General features: G+C 29.5%; 1 protein-coding gene across 1 annotated transcript in view; it reads right to left on the minus strand.

The window, feature by feature from the left end:
- LOC142329213 (frequenin-2-like) overlaps positions 1-22645 on the minus strand; it is a 179652-nt gene that overhangs the window by 136273 nt on the left and 20734 nt on the right. Inside the window, exons 3-4 of the mRNA XM_075373618.1 lie at positions 12174-12222; positions 2647-2736 (exon numbers count right to left, since the gene is read on the minus strand). Of these exons, the coding sequence (XP_075229733.1) occupies positions 2647-2736; positions 12174-12222 (139 nt within the window). The remainder of the gene's footprint in view (positions 1-2646; positions 2737-12173; positions 12223-22645) is intronic.

Below are 22645 nucleotides of genomic sequence, written 5' to 3' on the forward strand. Positions count from 1 at the left end.
ATTACTGACTTTACTTTTTTCATCAGTATATACAAGTAGTAGACACTGTTTATTGTACTCTGATTTTCCGAATAATCACAAAATACTACACCTTGGGCATCCCAAAAGACAATCAACATGACTTTTCCCGCTGATGCTTGCGTTTTGAATTTCTTTCGGACAGGTGAACTTCCATGCTTTGTCTTTTGGACTCTGGTTCAAACTGGTAAACCCAAGTTTCATCAGTCGTTAAAATTTTGTTTAGAAACGGTTACCTTCCCTTTCATAGCGTTCTTTCAAATTTGTACACACTTTGAGTCTTGTTTCCTTGTGTTGTTGCGTTAGCTCTTTCGGGACCCACCTTCCACTTGTTTTGTTACTGATAACGTTATGAACTGTGCCAATACTTACTGTAACTGTTTTACTATATTTTCAACTTAATACGTTGGTCTTCACGAATAATATCGTCAATGCAGGTTTCAAGCGAAGAAGTTGACGCTTTAACTGACCGGCCAGGACGTTACTCGTCAGTCACTGAGATTCGACCGTTTTTGAACTGTTCTACCCACTTATAAAATTTCCGCGATGTACGTCTTTCACTATACTGTAAAATCTATCGAGAAAAGATTTTAGCCGGTTTTTCACCTTTAGAAAGCAAAAAAACGGATCACTGAACGTTGTTCAACTAATGTGGAAACTTCAAGTGGACACGCCAGCGTTAAATGCAATATTGAGGTTATAAACAAAACAATTTTTATCCGTCAGTTGTTGTCAGCTCATCCCAGTGATGCCAACCTAATGTGGTGAAAGTAAAAATCTCCTCCTACAAACTGTTTCATTTCTACATTAATTTATCTCTTTAATTATTAAATGTGCTCCGTATATATACTAAAATAATATTAGAAAAAATCAGTTAATATTTTGAGGTTTTCTCCATATTTATATTTGTTGTGTTTGTGTGGGTAAAGTGTGATATCGTGATTGAAAACTTCAAAATATACTGTTTTATTTTTATTAAATAATAGTATTATTTTATAGTTCAGTTTAGTTTAGATGTAGTTTATCTTTTGATAACTAATTGAACTCAAACTTTCGTAAGTGAAGAGGTTTTTTATATTATTATATAAAATATCAAACTGAATGTATAAAAATGTCAACGATTAAAAATGTCAGAAAAGTAGAACTGTTAAGAGGTGGATCTGCAACTCAAAAACGATGGCACTAACCCTTAGTGCCAAGTATTCTATTTCAATTTGATTCTTCTGTAAATTATATTTTTCATGTTTTCAAATACTTAAATGCCTGTAACTTTTTTTCTAAAAGTGGCATAAACGTAATTTTTTGTTTTTAATGATACAGACCTCTTTGCTCTTTAGTTGGTGTCATGGATATGTTAGTAGACTGAGTGAGAGGTTTTTAAAAAATTTAACAAAAAAGTTTTTTTAATGCATATTTTCTTCTTTGTAAGAAGTAAAGAAAATATTGTGATCGCGAAAAATTTCGGTATTCAGATTTCAACGGAAATATCCATTTTGATCATCCCTGAATCCATTTTGACTAGTTTCGGCGTGACATACGTCACGCCGAAACGTATACGTATGTATATCGCATAACTCAAAAATGATTACTAGTAGGATGTTGAAATTTTGGATTTAGAGCTGTCGTAACATCTAGTTGTGCACTTCCCCTTTTGATCGCAGTCAACTGGATCAAAAGTGTCAAAAAATCTAAAACGTTTGGATTTTGTACTTTTTCTCAACTGTAGTAATAAGCCCTCATTGAGAGCTTTTCAACGATATATCGTAAGTGGTAATTTTATTGGTTCCAGAGTTATAGCCAAATAAAATTTTAATTATTGAAATATTTGGATCATAGAATGGGAAGGCACGTCAGTTCGAATCAGACTTCATCTCCTTTTTTTAACCTTTTTTTTAAATTTAACTATATTGATTTATTAATAATTATTAATCTCCGATTGTAACAAATGTTTTACAATAAATAATTCGAGAATAACATTAAAAAAAAAAAGTGAATAAATATCAGAAGTTACGTAAAATTTTATGTACTTTCCATTTTAAAAAACTCTGGATATGTAATTTAATAGGCGTGCAACGAAGTCATGTAGTGTCCACATCAGAATTTTTTAATTGTAAATAAAACCAGAAATATTGCTATTTTTTTCAGATTAATCTGGCATATAAACTAAAACAGTACCACCTAAACTTCAGAAGTTTTAAAAAATTATTCGAACCTAAATTTTACACCTTCAATTCATATTTGGGGTTGTAATTTGTTTTTTTTTTTTAATTAGTTAAATAGTATAATTTTTAATTTCCTACAGATTCATATAAGAAAAAGTTCAAGTTTTTATGTAAAAAAAATAAAATTTTAATTTTCAACGTTGACTACTCCCTTAAGTAAAATTTATGCCAGACCGGGATAAAAATGTCCAGTTAAAAACACTTTTATCGTAAAAATCGAAAGAATTTGTTCGGTACATCACAAAAAAAGTGTTTTTTTCTTATAAACGTTTATGTAATGATTATATTTTATTATTTTATAACAGTTTATTATATTATAAGATATTATTTATAATACATTAATATAGGTAGGATTTTTCAATTTATAAAAAAATAAATTAAATAATTATATGACTAATTTACTTACATTATTTTCGTCAAACACTCGAAAGACCAAAGAAGCAAATTTTGTTGGATCTCCTTGAGGAAAAAATTGTCTGTAGATTTTTATAAAGCCCTGAAAACAAAAATTTCTATTTTAATAACATATTAATTGCAGTTAAGAATAATATACCTATGCAGTTATTATTTTATTTATCTATTATGGAAGAATTACTGTAGAATAGGTGTTTTTAAAGAAACACTTGTTTGTAATACAAAATAAAATACTGTATTCTAAAAATAAAGAAACCTTATATAAGAAAAGTAATCGAAATAACAAGGATGAAAGTTTTCGTATTATTTTCTGGTCTAGACAAAAGTTCTTGGAAAAAAAAAATTAATAACGAAAAGTTCTCGGTTCGGATTTTCTTTTACTTTATTTTACAATGAAAAATTGACAATCACTTTTATAACAGGAGATGTTTTCTTATCTGAAATAATCCCAAGTATTAAGTTTATATATTTATATAGATTTATTTTGTACTTTAAAGAATGAGTAAGTACTAATATATATATATATATATATATATATATATATATATATATATATATATTACGTGTGTGTGTGTGTGTGTGTGTGTGTGTGTGTGTGTGTGTGTGTGTGTGTGTGTGTGTGTGTGTGTGTGTGTGTGTGTGTGTGTGTGTGTGTGTGTGTGTGTGTGTGTGTGTGTGTGTGTGTGTGTGTGTGTGTGTGTGTGTGTGATTTTGACATAAAATACAACTTCAGATTAATAAACTTTCTTTAATATATAATCTCTTGTACTAAGTTTCGGTTTCTAATAAATTTACAAAAGCGGTCCTCTTAAAAATAAGCAGCCGAATAAATTCGCTTATGTACCATAACTAATAAATTCGTTTTCAGTGAAACGAATTGTATTTGGTAGTTATATATTTATACATTAATCATAAAAACGTAAACACAAATATGAAATAATTATTTTCTGTAAAGCGATTCAAATACGATTTTTAATTAATTGAAAATGAGTAATAACAGTAATTAAATTTTAGCATTTTGCTAACCAAAATATAAAAACAACAAAATCTCCAGAGCCTTCAATTTTTGCGTCATCCTGATTTAATTATTCATTTTTATGAATCACTGATTTGATTTTTGGTTCCATATAAATGTATGTTTAGTTTAAATTTGTATTTCTATTGAAGACTATAGAACTATTTAAAGTATGATAGACTCTGTTTTGTAGGTAAGAAGTTGAATTTTTATAATACTTCTACTAAATAATATCGTTTTGTTCATAAAATATAAATAACTACTATCGTATGATTCAGAGTTGAACGATAGAATTTGTTGGGAGGGAACTTTAGATTTCCCGTTCGGATTGGCTTTAGCTATAACTAAGCGTCGCTACAACTCAACTGAGAGAAGTATTGCCATATCATCGTACACGTAGAATTTTACTTTACAGGAGCTTTTGTAAGACGTTGTTATTATCTCGTCAATGAAGTAGATATTTTATACATGCAATTCACCAGCAGTCTTTCAGGTAAGCAGTTAAACGTACCCCTTCCTAACCACTAATGTTATAATTCTGCAAAATATAACGGTAATAAATTATAAGATATCTATAATGTAAGATAGGCTTTATCAAGCTAAATATATAATCGTGACATTTACCTCATAAGCAGTACATACACATGAATATCTTTACTTATAACTAGTGGCGCTATAAATTTGTGATGAGATTTTTGCTTGATATTTCGTTTCATAAAGAGAGTAAAAAATTGACGATGGTCTTTTTTTATTCTCAATTCAGTTAACGTATACAATTTAATCGGATTAATAAAATTAATCTTGAAAATACTGATGACGCTTATACTGAAAAATAACGGGAAAGAAAAATACCTTTTTGCCTATTTTTCTTCTTACCATGTACTCGTACAAACATTTGAAACGCGCAAAACATTTTTTATATTTGCTTAATTAACCGCCTTATAAGTTATTTTTCCAGTTTTTCTTGACCAATATTGATGTTTTTCGAATAAACGTTTTTCAATTATTGCCCAGTTTTTCAAGTAACATCCTGACCCTTGCAGGGAAAGACACCCGCCTTGTAATGATCCCGGTTGCTACAGTATCCTCTCCGTTTCTGGCTCTGATGGGCTTACCGGAGGTAGTCTTTTAGACCCTTTAAACCTGTTAATGCATCACAGTCATCAGTTTGTCAGGATGCCATTGAAGCAAATACCTCGGCAGACATTTCTATCAGTGTATTTACAGAACTTACTATCGCCTTCGTATGGCTTCCTTCAACCACGACCACCTACCATAACTTATAACCCTCAACTATCATATTAACCGATTCGCGGAAGCACGATCCCCGCGCCTTACTCTTCCGAAGGTTTCACACAAAATCTCTTCCCATATCTAGCTTCAATTAAGACAATACACTCAGAGCATTACTTGATTGAGTTTTTAAACATAAAAAATACTACTTTCATGCCAAAAAAACAAGTGTTGATCGCAACAAGGACAATTTTGTCCTAAAAGTCAGTCTACTGAAAGGCTTAATTTTCTCAAAAATCAAGAAACAAATTCACAAATTTAATAAGCTTCTAGTGAAAACAAGCCCTACCTCTCTCTGCTCTGGTCCGCTTTTGGGTGGAGGTGAATTCTTACCCCCTCCCCAACTGCAGTTAAATCACAGAGTTCTCAACACATCCATTCTCATCGTAACAGCAAATTTTTCAGCTAACCGGGACTCGATGATAAAACTGCTACCTTGGCAAAATAAGCACCCAGGCGGACCCTAGCCACAGGCGTTGCTATTCTATCTATACATCTATAACAGTATCAGGCCCCCTCAGCCATACTCTTTAGGGCTAAGAATCCCAGGAATCCAACAAGTATTTTCATTCCCTTTTGGTTTTCCAATTAACTTACAGATCAAAACCAGAATTGATCCCCGCAAGTTCTCTAACTACTTTTGTACGTTCAGCTTCGTACCTGAGGAAGACATGGAACACATCATCAATGGCCAACACAACTTTATCAAATCAAACCAACTTAATCAAACCAAATCAAGCGAACCTATCTCGAAAAGCAGCATGTCCAGAAAGAAAATGTGTAATACGCCGATTGTAGGAAATCCATTTAATAACCTGCATGCTATTTACATCTGGTAAAAGACTGTTACGGTAAAGAATAAGCAACCATACGTACATGCGGAACGATGGTAATAACGCTACGTGCCGAAAAATAATTTTTGTGCGAGAGTTGCTAGACAAAATTGGCCAAGTAGCGGGAATTATTTAATTACTTCTTTATTACAAATATAATTTTACAAGTGACATATAATTAGTCATTTTTGCTTTTTTATTTTTATTTTTTTTAATAAAAACCTTTTTCTTCTCAGATTATGAAGCAAACCCAAATTTTTTAAAATTTTTACTTTCCCAGCTAAGTTCTTTTGTTGTAGCCTGTAGCTTTCGTTATGGAGTAGACACGGCACATAACTTTCGCCATTATTATTGCCTTGTCTTTATATAACGGTATGAATTTTGTTTCCACCGACACAAAGCATAACATAGGCCAAAATTTTGGGTATAGTGGTTTTTTTTCAAACGTGACGTTCAAAACCTCCTTAGTCCAAAATCATAAACATGTTTTATAAATTTCCAGAAGATGTGTGCATGTGGGCAGTGTGTTGTAATCTGGATTAATGTCTCCGTACTTGCTCAAATAAATTCTTCAAAAATTTCTTTTCGGAAATTGTTGCATTAAATTATGGAAAAAATTAAAAAAGGGCAGCGGTAGTTTTCAACTTTAATATATTTTAACTTTATGAATTAGTGGCTGTGGAAAATTAACCTTTAACACAATGAAAGTACTAATTAAGTCACTTAAAATTCCAAAATTTAAAAATCATGGGTGGGGGATATTCAACATTATTTCCGAACATTGTATGCGTCATCTCAAAAACCCGTTATAAAAAAGTTAAAACTTGGCACAAATATTTCGGCATATATATATAAACACAGATGGCCGGGAAGTCATCGTACTCCTTAAGTTAACAAAGAATATGAATTAATATATGTGTTTAGAACATACGGTTATTTCGTTAGGATCGGTTGGCAACAGTATTTTACAAAGTTACACAGTGTGAATAAAAGAGAGTTGTGCTAAAATGGCTAACACGATTAGTTACAGCAACGAAAAGCGGTTAGTGTCAAGCGTATGGTTTCAACGATAACATACGAATAAAATAATGAAGCTAATTAGCGATATGTTTCGGCAATGCTTTAATAATCTGCCACCACGAAAATCAACAATGTTGGCTTAGGGAAAACGTACGTTTAAATTGGCAGTGTTAAATATAGCTCTTTAGCTATCCACTAGGAGTGGACGAAAGTTAACGCGGTTAGAAAAATGTGGTGCTCTTTACAGTTTAAACAATCCCCGATTAAATCAACTCGTAAACGGTCAGCTGAACTTTGTATACAAAATTGAACTTCATTACAAAGTTTTAGTTCTAACTTTGGAGTTTACAGTGACTTCCCGGCCATCAAATATATATATCCTAGCTTCATTTTTATGGGAAAAAAATAAATATATATTTTTTCTTTAAAGAAAAATTTTGTCTCTATCAGTTCACCCATTATGTTTTTGACGTCTTACGCTTTTTTATTTTGAAAATAACAGGTTAAACAGTAAGACTAAACAGTCTTAGTGTTTAAATATATGTTGGAGAGATATCTCCTATAAGTCAAAAATATTTTTCATTTATTCGTTTGAAGATCATAGTAGTAAAAAATAATTCTTAATATACTTTAATCTTTATAAAATTGTCTAATATCTTTTTTGACAAATACGAGATAGTAATATTTTTCGTTTATTATTACTCGTATAATATTTTTCCAACAGTTGGTATTCTGCTTACGACAGAACGTGAAAATGAGACTGCAATACAAATTGCTATCACAGTTAAACATTTCCATATAAAGAGACATATTTCAAGATAAAGGGAAACTATATACCCCTAATGTAAAGCTTCACCAAACCTGTAATGGTTATAAGAGGTTCATGAATACTAAAAAGAATCTTGAAAATTTTTAACTTTCCTTAAAATATTTTGTGATTATATTGGGGCCATTCAAGGGATTAAAGAAAGACTATGATAGCTTATTCATGAAATTTTAAGAGAAAAATTATTTGAAATCAGTATTATCCCAACTCATACTTATGCTCGTATATATAAAATATATATATATATATATAAAATATATATATATATATATATATATATAAAATATATATATATATATATATATATATATATATATATATATATAAGCGCATTTTTTTAGTTCGTTTGTTTTTTTCCGATACAAGATTCTAACTTAAAAAAGATTTTCAATTATTCAATTAGATGTTATTAATTTGAATAACATCCTTTTTTTCATTTTTTTACTTGGTTATTAAATAATGATTCCTTATTTTATTTTACTTTTATTACATTAATATCTGTATTAAACTTCATACAATGTACGTACTTTCTGGTTTAAAATTATTCTACACCTTAGGGTCATAACCAGGCAGTTTTAAAAAATTGACGCAGATACCAGTTATAGATGAAAATTGCAAAACCATTTACAAGAAAAATCTACTCCCTATGATAAGCTTAATAGGGGCAATAAGATTGTTCCTAATAATCCTAGTTTTGTCCCTAGGGGGTGAAGTGGTTTCTATTGTCTTTTCGCCCCACCGAATATTGGAGTATTTTAACATATCAGCAAGACAGTCAAAATCTAGTAAGTTCTACGAGTGACACCTTACCCAGATCTCATAAGGACTAGTTATATCATTACTTTCAGAGAAAAAATCTGGCTGGTCCTGTTTTTATCTCATATGTTGCATATGTATAACAACCAAAAGAAAGATTGGGCAGATAGTGTAAAGCAATAAATTAATTTACGGGAACAGTCGACGAAGTGGAATTGGATGCAGACTGATTCCAGATTTTTAGAAATGACTGGCTCGAAAACACAGGGTACGAACTGACCCAATTACTTAACGATCACATTTATTTTAAGGCATATCTTGTACGCAGACACAGAAATCCTCCGCGGATTCTGATTACTGAGGGGAGGAGAATATCGCAGAGCAAACGGTGTTCTTGTGCGATCGATTGCTACAGCATAGGAAAGCATGCCGGAGAGGATTCGACGAACCGAGAGAGAGATCGTGGCATTTGATATTCACGATGTCGGTTAACATTATATAGACAAAGATGATCGGAAGCAATGCAGGAGTGAGAATTTCCTTCTGAATCTCTTTGGGACTGAATTCGTATCAAAGGAGGTCCGGGCCCAAGATGGAAAGAAATAAAAAAAATGTAGATATACCTTTTTTGTAAGAAACGTATTAATATGCTACATCCAGTCAGTAGGTAAAAAAGATTGTTTTAAATTCACATTTTGAGGAAAAAGTATATATATAAAATTCCTTGCTTTTTTTTACTAATTAAAATTCCTAAATTAATTAATTAATTAATTTACTGATTAAAATAAAATTACTTCTTAGTTTACTAATTTTTGTTTGATATCTGTCCGTAGGAGGTATACACTATCGGTCCATATCTGTCAGAGGGAGGTATACACTACTGTACATTTCCAGTCGAAAACTACACACTTATAATGTTATTAAAATATTGATCATAATAATGGATGGTTTTATTTCATCGGATACTTTGTCCCTTGTTAGCTAAATTTTAGCTATATCAAATTTGATAGAAACTCATTTCTTACTTCAGGGGCCTGAACAGTGTATAGCTGTTATAAAAATGTAATTCAATTTAAACTTTTAATTTTTTTACGTATATTTAATACTGAAGAATTGAATTACGTATTTTATTGTCTTTTTTTTGTTTTTTGTTTTTTATAAATACCCCAAAATTTAACAAATATTATATTTAAACACACGTATATCTGACTTGTGTTATTTTATAAATTTTACAATTTAATTTTTTTATTCGTTTGGTAATTTATGAAATCTTTTTTTATTCCTACCATTTAATATTCTTATGTTGATAATAGCAGACATTTCTTTCTATATCTGTTGCTAAAATGAAACGCTTTCCTAAGTTCCACTGACTTTCTTAATTTAGTGTTTAGTCTTTCACTTTTTACCTAAAGGTCTTAAGTTTGAATTCCGGTCAAAGGCTTGACATTTTTTCAAATATTAAAAAATGTTCATCCCTACTTCTTCGCATAAGTTTGTGTTGTAAATTAATCAATCACAAAAATAAAATAATAAAGGAATTGTTTAAGATTTGGATTCATATTAACATAAAACATATATTCTTTAATAATTATAGAAATACAGGATTACATCACGTTTTTTAATATTATTATCTTGAAAAAATTTAAAGGGCCATAAAATTCATCGTTTCAACAAATATACGATGAACACATGATGATACGATGAACATGATACAAATGATCGAGCTCATTAAGTTGATGCAAAAAAATGTATATCTTATTATATTTAGTACAAGCTAAAGTTGTAAGTAAAATTTAAACTAAGTAAATTGTAATTAATGTTGTAGTAACTTACTATAACATTTATTACAATTACAAGCAAATTCTTATCCCATTTCAGATATCAATAAATATGAATTTCTTGGTAGCTATTTTACTCTACAATACGTTCGGAAAGTTACTGTGAACTGCATTTGGAAGTGTAACGACGAAGCATTCTTAACTATTATTTTGTATTTTTATTTCATTTTTTTTATTTTATAGAAACGGGTATTACAGTTATTGTAATAGTTTTAAAAAGGTGTTAAAAATGACCTGCTCCAACATCAGCACAACACTGCACACGTTTCAATTTGTTTTCAAATACATTAATCAACTGCTGTACTGGAATGGCTCGTACGTATGTCGTTATTGCGGTTTTTAGTTCGTCTATCGTGCGTGATCTGTTACAATACACTGCTTGTTTTGCTGCCCCCCCCATAGAAAGTTATCTGAGGGTCAGATCGTGCATGCCACTAACACCTCTAAATGATTTATTCGTTCATCAAATACATTTTGTAAAAAAGTCATAGACTTGTTAGCTGCGTGCGCTTTGGTGCCATCTTGTTAGAAATAACCGTGATTGGTTTCCACTTTTCTTAACTGACTAATGATGCTTTTGAAAATAGCACAAAAACATCACTAATAATTGTATTTTAAAAGAAGATTGGACCCATAACGCACGTTTAACTCACACTGGCCGAGACTGCAATTTTGTCTTCGTGTAAAAGATTGTTCGTGTAATTCTGGGGGTTAGTTGTCGACCACAGTCATGTATTTTGTGAATTAATATACTCTCCCAGATAAAACCAAGCTTCATTTGTAAAAAAGTAATATCGAGGATACCTACGAAATTTTGGTCAGTAAAACATTTAAACTATTGACATTAATTTAGTCTTTTGGAATGATCTGTAGGTTTCAGTTCTTGAACGCACATTACTTTGTAGGGAAAATGTTTCAGTTTTTTCTTACAGCTTTATGTGCGGTAGCAAGTCCGATATCTTTGTGATGTACTAACTTACGCATTGAATTTGATGAACTTTCGGCATATCATACGAAATATCAAGTAGTTTTTGTTCGTTTAATTTAGGTGGTCTTCCACTTTGATCAGCGTCTTCAGTAGAGCCTGTTGCCCGAAATCTTTCGTTAAGAGTTCGAACTGCATTGCAGTGAGGAACAGGAGTATTTGGAAACTTTTCAGAAAACTTGTGCTTCTCTAATTCATACTTGTCACCTTCACGAAAGATGTGTTTAACGAAAAATGCATTCCTCTGCCGAAAAAACCATTACGTTTCTTGGAACTATTGATTCCGACAAACGAAACGAAGCACGTTCAATTGCAACTCGGCAACTGACATCTTGATTTATTACTGAGTAACGCTCAACGAACCCACAGGGCAACCTACCTAACGCTGAAAGAACAGAATGCACCCCATAATTCTAAAGAATACTGTACAGCGACTTTCCAAACGCAGTTTAGTTCAACATTTTCAGCGTGTAAAAACATTTTTTAGACGATATTGATCTATCGAAGGAAGAACGTGCAAGTTTTCCAATATGTAATGATAAAGTTTTAAGTAAAAAACATACGTACAATTAATATAAACAGTCATTCATATATATTGTCAGAATGGGAATATGGATTAGGGCTTGTCTTTCCCTAAAATAGATTGATAAGTCGAGAGCAGACCGAAGAAGTTGTATAAATTTCCTTGATATTTTTTCTCGTCAATTTTTTATTGTTGGATTTTAATTTGCAACATATCCTGGTTTAATTACTCAAGTATATATCAAATTACAGGTTAATCTGCAATAAAAACATATTTTCATCACAAAATCTGTAATTTAAGATACGAAATAGTCACTAGGGCTATCCGTATTCACAAATTTTGCATAATTATATATAAATCATATCTTTCTTACTTTTTCTAATACTTTCATTTCACGAACTAGAGTATGAAAAAGGAATTAAGCATTTACCTGTTCTGTTAAAAGGCCGTTCGGACAGTCTTTCAGGAAACCTTTGTGCCTGAAAAAAAAAATATGTTAGTGTAAATTTTTTAATCTACATTTTTCTATAAAATTCTTATAACATATTTTTGTTTTTATCATTTTAAAGTTAACTAACGCTCATACTGCTTAATAGGCGTCTTTTTCATATCATTACATTTCCTTTAAATGTAAATCAATGGCCATGGATAAAATTTCATAATCACAAACCCACAAAATACATATTTATTATAATAGATATTTGATTACGAAATGTTTTTGTATAGGAAAATATACACGGTTACTGTAATTAATTGATCTAAGTGAGAATTAACATAAAACTTAAAAAATAAAGAGCTAAAAGAGTTGAAATTAACCTTTAGTATGAGAAATACAAATTTTGTTTGTAATCGTAATAAAGCTTTTGCTGAAAAATAAAATTGATCTTAATAAGGTGAATGTAATTTAGCTGTTGAGTTTGTTATTACTGGACTATAAAAAAGAAACAAAATTTGCAACTATGTTGCTAAATTTTCACGAAATGTGCGTAAATGCACGGTGTAAATGTACTGTGTAACTAATCCAAAAAAATTACAATGAAATTATAAACCGTACAGTAAGAGTCTCGCAGATATAATTTCTTCCGCTCAAAAAACAAAACTTTCTGTAATATAAATAAAACTATTTTTATCAAAATGATGCTATTATAAAAAAGGTGTAGTGTAGACACTACACCATTTCTATTACCAAAAACTGTTATTAATTTAGAATTTTGTTTAAAAACAATACATGTAATAGACAATAATAAATAATAAACAATGTTTAAGCGTTCCATATAATAAGCAAAAAAGAGTAAAATTTGTAAAAAAGTTTTTACCGGCCCGAATTCGTTTATTATACAACGAATAATCATAAGAATTGTATTATTTCTTTAAAAGTGATATGTACATATAGATCAAATTGAGTCAGTAAGAGTTTTGTAAGAGATTTTTCTATTTTTTTGCTTACTATATGGAACGCTTAAACATTGTTTATTATCTATTATTGCATATCTATTGTCTATTACATATATTAAACATATATTTTTTTAAAACAAAATAGTAAATTAATAACAGATTTTGATAATAGAAATGTAGTAGTCTTACCTTTTTAGATAACAGTATCATTTTGTTAAAAACAGTTTTATTTATATTACAGAAATTTTTATTTTTTGAGAGGAAGAAATGATATCTGCGAGACTCTTACCGTACGGTTTACAATTTCACTAATTTTTTTAATATCACTGCGTTTTATTAGATTTTTTTTTATGAATTACTGATTGTTATCCTATGGATTTATTTTTAAAATTTATTGTCTTTCTGGAACAAAAAAATATACATTTATTGAATATCTTGACAAATTTTTTTTGTTGTTGATAGTCATATCATTCACTTCATACCATATTTTTCCTTTTTTAATAAAACTAGTAAAATAACACACATGCATCCCGAAAATTTAAAAGCAATCGATTGGTTGGTTCTTCGAGATTTTTCGAGATGAAATATATCTATAAATCTTTTCAGTTATACCAAGAAACATGGGTTAAAATTTGGTTGGGGTTGATCGAGTAGTTTTTTTTGTTTATCCTGACCAAAAAAAAACCCTCTTCCTCGTTATTGATTGATATATATATATATATATATATATATATATATATATATATATATATATATATATAGTGTTAGTGTTTATATAGGTAGTGTTACTTTTGGTACTTCTTTAATGACCTTTACGAATCGAAGATCAGTGATGTAATATTGCACTTACTACTTTGTAAGTGTTACCCTCGATTTCTACAGTATCCGTGGACACACTTTTTATATTATTATTAAATGAACGTTTTTTTTTATTTTTGTTTTTTGTAACAAATTTTTGTTGCCACATTTGCATCACTTTCCTACTACTCGTTTTTTTTTTGTGTTTTATTAGCAGCTATAATCTCTTGTATACTAATACTTTTATTTTTCTTTAATGAAATGATGGGAATTAAAAAAAATGTTCATCTTCAGTAGTTTCATTTACATAAGAGCATTTACTATTAAAACAAGCTGTAGTATATTTTCTTTAAAATGTTATTATTTCAAGTACATTATTAAGTTTTGTACGCTATCTAGTACTATCAAGTACTGCTACATAGCGGCGCGATTCGTAAAACCACCTTTTTTAGGAAAAAGTGGCATATTCGAGTCCCGCGGTTCATCAAATGGATGAAAAACCGTTGTCTAACAAAAATCAAGGTATTTTTTGAAAGTATTCTTTGTTACAAATCTAATTGAACTGAAATATAATGTTTTCATGCTATTTTTTAATTTTATCCCCATTTTTATTTCACTTTTAGATTAGCTCATGTTTAAAACTGTATACATATTTCGTTAACTTCGTCGTGCCGTCCAGTTCTGCGGAATCTTACCGGCGAAGTTCTAACGAACTTCTTGATAATTACAAGACTGGTAATTATGTACTTTCTTTACGTTATCTATATACATTAATGTGTATATTTTTTAATAACTCTTTTACAATTTTTCTGCTAGTAAGATTGAAAACTTTTTCCATCCCTGTAGCTCCATCAAGAAAATTAAATTTGAAAAAATTACTACCTTACCTTTAGATTTAGGTTTGAATGTATTACGTCATATTTTGAAAGGAATCAAAACACTGTCAAGCTGACCGTAAAGCCAATCCTTGCTTTTTTTTACGTTACAAATTAATGACATTTTTAGAAAGATCTTTCAAATTTTCACAAACTATAATTGCTATCAATATTATAGCAAGTGAATTGTAAATAAACAAGTTTGTACAATTTATAACAGACTGAAGCTGATCATTACGTTCGATAATTTAAATTGAAAGACGATGTTTAGGGTAAAAAATATATCTTTGTATAGTTTTCAAAGAGTTTTATTAATAATATTTTTAGTGTGTATTCTGTGGAAGGTTCCGTTTCACATAATAGATGCTTGCTATTCTTGATCATAATTGTGCCAATATTCCGTGTAACTATTGTTTCATGCTCGATTTACGATTATTCTGATTTAGTTGCTAACTGACAATTAATATTTATCAGTTAAATATGATTTTAATGAAGTTATAAGCTCCTAACACACGCCCACTTTCAACAATAAGAATATGAAAATAAATTTTAAAAAATTCTTTATTTTAGCTTTAAAAGATTTAACTTTGGAATTATGAAGGATAAGTAACTGCTTCCACTAATGGTATCTGAGTAGAAATAATTTATAACCTAATCATTTCTTAACGATAGAAAAATTTAAATTGTTCTTCTTTTCTTGCGCGCGCACACACACAAACAGATATATTTTTTCTCTTTTTCTATCTTTCTTTTAGTCTATCTTCTTTTTTCCTTTATTGCAATGTAGTGGTTAAATAAAAATAGACAACCCCTATGATGTAACTCTGCTTCCTACAGTACAGGTAAGCAGTTAATCTCTTCTCTTTATCTCTCTCTCTCCATCTTTGTTACTCTTCCTAAAACTCTTTATGTGTTTGTGTGTGTGTATGTGTGTCTCGCGTGCGTCTGTGTAAAAATGGATATTGTTCAGTTTATGCTTTAAGTGGATTTCAAAATATTACGGTTGTAATATCGGTTGGAGTTTCTGTAATCATATTTTACTGATATTCAAGCATGAACTTTGTATTAAATGAAGACTTTTTAGACGTTTAATAGAATTTAAATTTTAAATGAGAACAATAACAGAAGAGAGATATGCATTTATCCAGATTAAACAATTGTAACTAAGCTACCAACAGTAAATTTTTAATGGTTGTTTTTTATGTTATATGATTGTAGATTTAAATTTTTTTTTATTAAAAAATAAATTAGATGATTAGATTAAAAAAAAAAACAATACATTCCATTTAAATTAAATAAGTATAAGTATTTCTTTTTATATTGTAAGAAAATCTTTAATTTGTTTAAATACCGTTAAGGGGTTATTATTACGTTTTATAATGTTGTATTATAAACGTTAATTAAAATTTAACAGTAAGTGAAGAAAATTTTACTGCTCGATGAGTTTATATAATAGAACACTTCGTATGTGTATATAATACGTACGTGCGCGCGCGAATGTTTATGTGTTAATTAGTGTAAATTGTATAAGTACTAGAAGAGGCAGAAATCTCATATAAGAAGTTTTAAACGGACAAACATACCATAAAACGAGACTTTATTTGCGAATTAATGTAATAAATGGTAGTAAAATGTAATATAAATTTCTCAGTGAACGCGTGTGCGTCTGTAGGAAGGAAGGTTAAAATGTACCGTGACATAGCAAAATGTATTTAATTTTGAGTGATAAAAATTGTTTTATGTTGATGATCGTTTTTCTTACTTACTGAAAATTTCGATATTATTAAAAATGGTATATTACTTTTTTTTTAATTATTGTTAAATATTTAATCATTTAATAAAGAAATCTTTAACTATCAGTTAAAGATAAACATTGAGATAAATCACCGAAGATAAACGTAACATTTAAGAGAATGACAACATAAAAAGTCTCATGTCGATTGTTTCCTCAGAAGAGCTCTTTATGTCTCTCGAGGAAAATCGGAGAGACTCTTTCCTCGGGTTGGTATTTCTTTGGTCATAATGATGATATTTTTAATTCTAGATATATGCAATTTCAGTGCATGATACTGCATTTTTTTATTATTGATTAATGAGTAAGGGCACTTAAAATAAAAAAAATGATAGTAATACAGGTAACCGTGTATATGTACAGAGTGTATCACGAAGTTCTTCCAGGACTTTTACAACTTATTCTAATCATGAGAATAATAAAAAAAGTTCAGATAAACATATATCCTAAAAAGCTTCGTTTACGAGTTACGGCTAGTGGAAGATTTTTCTCGGATTTCAGTTACCCCGGTGAAATGAGTTCGTACTGAAATTATAAGGACATTAATTAAGGGGCACAATTTCAAATTATTTTTACCCTGAAAAATTAAATAAAATAAAAACTGTGTAGCAGTTTTTGAGAAAATTTCGGGTGAAAACCAATAACTTGGGGTAAAAAACACCCAGTTTTTTAACGATTGACGTACACTAACTTTGTTAAATGGGTAATAAAAATTTTTACAAATTTTATAGAAAGTTTAATTCTGAACAAAATGATGTAAGATAAGTTCAATGAAACAAAGAAAAGTTAGAAAAATTCGAATTTTATTTGGAAACAATATTGCTACATCTGCCAGAAAAGAAATTATTTAATGTAAATAAAAACAACAATTTTTTTGTGATGTAAAAAATTTGTAAAAACAAAATTAACTGTTAAAAATTTCTGTTAAAAATTAAAATAAAAAACTGGAAATTACAGAAAAATTGTAAAATAGTAATAAATGAATAAAAAATTTCTTATATAATATTTTTTTTATTAATGGCAGAAATACAATAAATTTTTGAAAAGTTATTATTTCAAAGTTGGCAGTAAAATTACAACAGCTGATCAACGACGCATGCATCCAAAAGGAAACTTTATGTCCATGTCGCCAACTCGATTTTGTTGTACGATGCCCCTGTCTGGATTAGAACAGTAGAGGGGGAAGGAACAGGAGAGCGCGAGAAGGAGCCAGAGGAGATGGCGGTGAGGATGGCATCATCTTAATTCTCAGTTTCCTTTGGAGGCTTTTTGTTGACTCATCGAAAAGAAGTATTAAAGACGAATTACTTCATAATGGAAATGTATACGCATCATTCCCTGTAGCCCATTCAGTTACAATGAAAGAAACATTTCCAAACGTGAAGGTATTGCTAAAAAATATTCAACATGAGAAACACAGTAGGTTAATCTGTGGTGACTTCAAAGTAATAGGACTATTAGGTCAACTAATTAGATACACAAATATAATGATGATTCTTGCTTTTCATGTAAGTGGGATAGTTGGGCAAAGGAAAGTAAAATTAGAATGTGAGAGTTTGGCCAGAAAGAAAGCAATTAGTTCCTGGTTGCAAATATTTTGCATGAACCGCTGGTTGGCCGAAACAAAGTGTTACTTCCACCATTACACATAAAATTGGACTTAATGAAGCAGTTTGTAACAGCACTACAAAAGATTGGGCCTGCTTTCAATACCTATCAATGAAATTTCTTTTCATAATACCAGAAAAATTGAAAACTGAAATTTTTGTTGGACCTCAAATCCGCAAATTGATGAAGACAAAGATTTTCAGAATACAATGAGTGGAAGAGGAAAAGATGCCTGGTTTTCCTTTAGATCTCTTACTGAGCATTTTCTGGGAAATAAAAAAAGATCTCACTTATAAGGAAATTATTAACACGATGTTGGAAAACTTCAAGAAGCTTGGTTGTAGAATGAGTATTAATTCACTTTCTGCACTCACACATCGACTGTTTTCCAGAAAATCTTAATTTTAGTGAAGAGCAAGGTTTCACCAAGATATAAGGGAGATGGAAAATATTGATTTAAAGGGATGATGACCGACTATTGCTGGATGTTACATAAGGTCGGTACAAAGAAAGGAGAAGAAGGAAGCCATTTGAACAGAAAATTTGTAAATTAATGAACCTTTCTGTTCCCACTGCTCTTAAAATATTAAGACAATTTTTAATAAATTTTATCAATAACATTTAGTAAACATATTTGTAAGAAAAAAATATCTATGTATAATAATGTTTAAATGTACTGATTATTTTATCAATTAAAGTGATCACAAAACTAAGCCTCTTGTTAAATAAAATCCTGACGTGATAGGTAAAAATTAATATTATTCTTGAAATCATCATTAAAAATAATGTAAAAACACCTCTTTTAAAAAAAAAAATCATCTGACAATAAATTTTAAAATGCAGACTGGTGTAATTTATTAAAATTAATATTGTTCCATCTGATAACCAATTATTATTTTTTTATCAATGTTCTGGTAAAATTTGGATCATCAGTTTTATGGTTATCAGAATAGTAATCTACTTTCGGGCTTCCAGTAAGCAATCGAGAACAAACTTTCTAAAATATGCAACTCAGTCGTAATTTTGTATGGATATTGTCCGCTATATTTTTTAAACTAAAAAATCATAATTATTTATATATCATCTTTATAAAGTAAAAATTATATTTTGAAATTTGTTTAGCATTAACAATAAGCAGTTTGTGTTGGTATTGTTTTCTCTTTGCTTTTTGAGATAATAGTTAATGAACATTTTTTACGACATTTTAAATTAGTAATAGCATTCAATTCCTTAGTTTGTAGTAAGTTTCAATATTTCTAAATTAACTAATAAAAACGTAATCTTCATATTCATTGAAAGTTTGCAGTAGTATATTTTTATATTTGTTTTTTGTTATGCGCTCTTCACGTGCAATAAACATTTTAGATATTTCTAAAATTGATGGAATGTAGTTCGTAAAATGTATTTTGATATATTGAAACATTTATTGTATATCGACAAATTTCAAACAGTATTCTTCAAAACTTTCTGCACCATTATATTATTCACTCGATATTTATTGTGAACTGAGAAATTTTATATTTTATTTACGTTAAAAATATAAGAAAAGTAGAAATGAATACATTCACGATGTATAAGTTACTTTTGTATAATAGGAAAATAAATTAAAAGGTATGTATGTTTTTTTTATTCCAAATCGTTCCTCATTACGATAATAAAATATAAAGAATGAATAAATAATAATAACATTGTTTACAGATTTGTAAATTACCAATGTAAAATATAATTTAAAATTAAATACCAGATGAGAGGTAGATTTTTCTAAAATATTTAAAGTGAGTGATGGCCTAAAAAAGTAAGGCTATTTTTATTTACTCCCTACATTATTTTATTTTATTTTACCCCCTACATTATCTTCAATTATAAAGTTCGTAAAAAAAAATCCGTTTGACGTAATTTTGAAAGAAATAAAAAATCACGATTGCCAAAAACACCATTGTTCCTTAATTAGGATAATTACTAATACAGGATAATTAAAGAGCGTGCCGAACACAATTTTGTAAATAGTATATTTTTTCAAATTGTTTAAATTTATTTAAACACACATATATATATATATATATAGCATATATATCATGAGTGCCTATGACATAGTTTAATATACCTAGAAACATCCGTGATATCTTGTGCAATAATAACGGAATTTTGGACCGAATGTTTCTCTTTTTGCATAGTACCAGGTTACTGCAAAGAGTTTATTTATCATATATGTTTTCAATAAAAAGAGTTTTTTTAAAAATAATTTTAACCTTTACTTTCAATTTTGATTTTTTTGGTTCTATGTATTAAATTTTACTATCCGGGGAGGGGACTTTTCCACAACCCATCGGAATTTTATATAGTTTCTTTATTCAATTGTTTTAACTTTTATATTTTATCAGCTTCGTCTGTGGTATTAGTCTTGAGTTTTATTTTGCCTTCTTGGCTTCTTTTAATAGAAAATTTTATTATACGATTAATATTACGTTTACACCTTCTATAATTTATTATTTTGGAGTTATTTTACCCTTTTATTAGTAAAATTCCGGGCGATGATAACACCCAGGCGTTTTTCGCCCAGAAACAAAAAAAAAATGAGTGCCTATGACACACAATAACGTAAGGATTCCAACGCGGGGTCATATATATATCGGTTCAACCGTTGAACTGTTACCGTGGGACAAACATACGTAAACCCTAATTACATTATACTCCTTTTTGGGCAGCCGCATAAATAAGTTTTGTGTATTGTACTTGCATCGATAATGCAAGTACAATAGCGATATTGTACTTACATGATCGAACATACTGCCCGTAAAAAAAAATCTTATGATTTTTTTTCTTAAATGTTTTAAAACAATAAGTAAGATGAAGCAACACCAAAAAAATAAGAGAAAGAACAAAGAACATGCTAACATGATCGATCATACTGCCCGTCAAAAAATCATATGATTTTTTTTTTAAACATATATAATTATTATTTATATAACCTATGACAGTACTGGTAACGTAAGGACTGCAGCGCAGGGTTTTACATCTAAATCGGTTTAGCGGTTGAGGTTCTACGGTAGAAAAAACATACATACGAGTACATACACCCTAAATACAATACTCTCATTTTTTTGGGGCAGTCATGTAATTATATTCCTATGTTTATTAACTCTATTTAAATTAATCCTGTGTGACTTTATTTATTTTAGGTTATTAGAAAAAAAATGATGTGGGCATCACATGACTTCCTTGTACGCCTATTAAATTACATATACACGTTCTTTTTTATTATTATCCAACGTAAACATTTTTTTTTACAATCAGAGGTTAATAATGATTAATAAATCAATGTATTTAAATTTGAAAAAAAAAGAGATGAAGTCCAATTCGAACCGATGTGCCTTGTAAGATCAAATATTTCATTTGGCTATAACTCTGGAACCAATGAAATAAATACTACTTATTTTATATCGTTGATGACCTCTCAATGAGGGATTATTACTGCAGTTAAGAAAACGTCCAAAATTCAAATTCTTTTGGATTTTGGGCTTTTTTGAACACTTTTGGTTCAGTCGATTGTAATCAAAAGGAGAGGTGCACAACTAGAAGTTACAACAGTCCTAAATCCAAAATTTCAACATCCTACGGCTAATCGTTTTTGAGTTGTGCAACATACATACGTACGTACGGACAGACGTCATGCCGAAACTAGACAAAATGGATTCAGGGGTGGTCAAAATGGATAATTCCGTTGAAATCTGAAAACCGAAAGATTTCGCGATCCTTTACTTCGAACAAGGAAGTAAAAAGTTCGATTTATAAACATTTGACTAACGAACCGAATTTTCTAATGTTTTGTTAATATATTTGTTTGCTAATATGATGTATCTGCCAAACAATCTAGTTAATGTGCTGTTTTTAATACATTAAATACTTTTTGTTTTTAATACTATGTATTAAATGAAAGAAATATCCATCGCAAATAAATAAAAAAATTAGTATTCATGCGCCGATTGGTGAAAAAGACTTTTTACCTCTTTACGTTATTCATATAACCTTCAAGACATACAGACATAGCTATTTTTTAGAAATAAAAGTTAAGTTAAAATAAGTGACTCTCTTTATTATCACATATGTTTCAGTCTGTGGCGGAGTGGTAGCGTCTCAGCGTTTCATCCGGAGTTCCTGAGTTCAAATCCTGGAAACCCGGTTTTTTTGTCAGAAATGAAATTTTTCATACGCTAAAAATGTCAATTCTGATAGGGTAAAATGATCAAAGCAGACGATGCCCGTTATCTCAAGAATAAATTACTTTTGTAAAAAGATAAAAGAATCCATCAGTTTTTAATTAAAATGTCACTTATTCCTTAATAAGCTTAGTCAAATTATTTTAAGTTCAGTACTTCTCGAGTTGTAAGCATTTGAAAATAAAAAATGTATATTCTTTTTATTTCTTCTCTTATA

This window comes from Lycorma delicatula, chromosome 8 (genome assembly GCF_047948215.1).
Source record: "Lycorma delicatula isolate Av1 chromosome 8, ASM4794821v1, whole genome shotgun sequence".
NCBI classification, from domain to species: domain Eukaryota; kingdom Metazoa; phylum Arthropoda; class Insecta; order Hemiptera; family Fulgoridae; genus Lycorma; species Lycorma delicatula.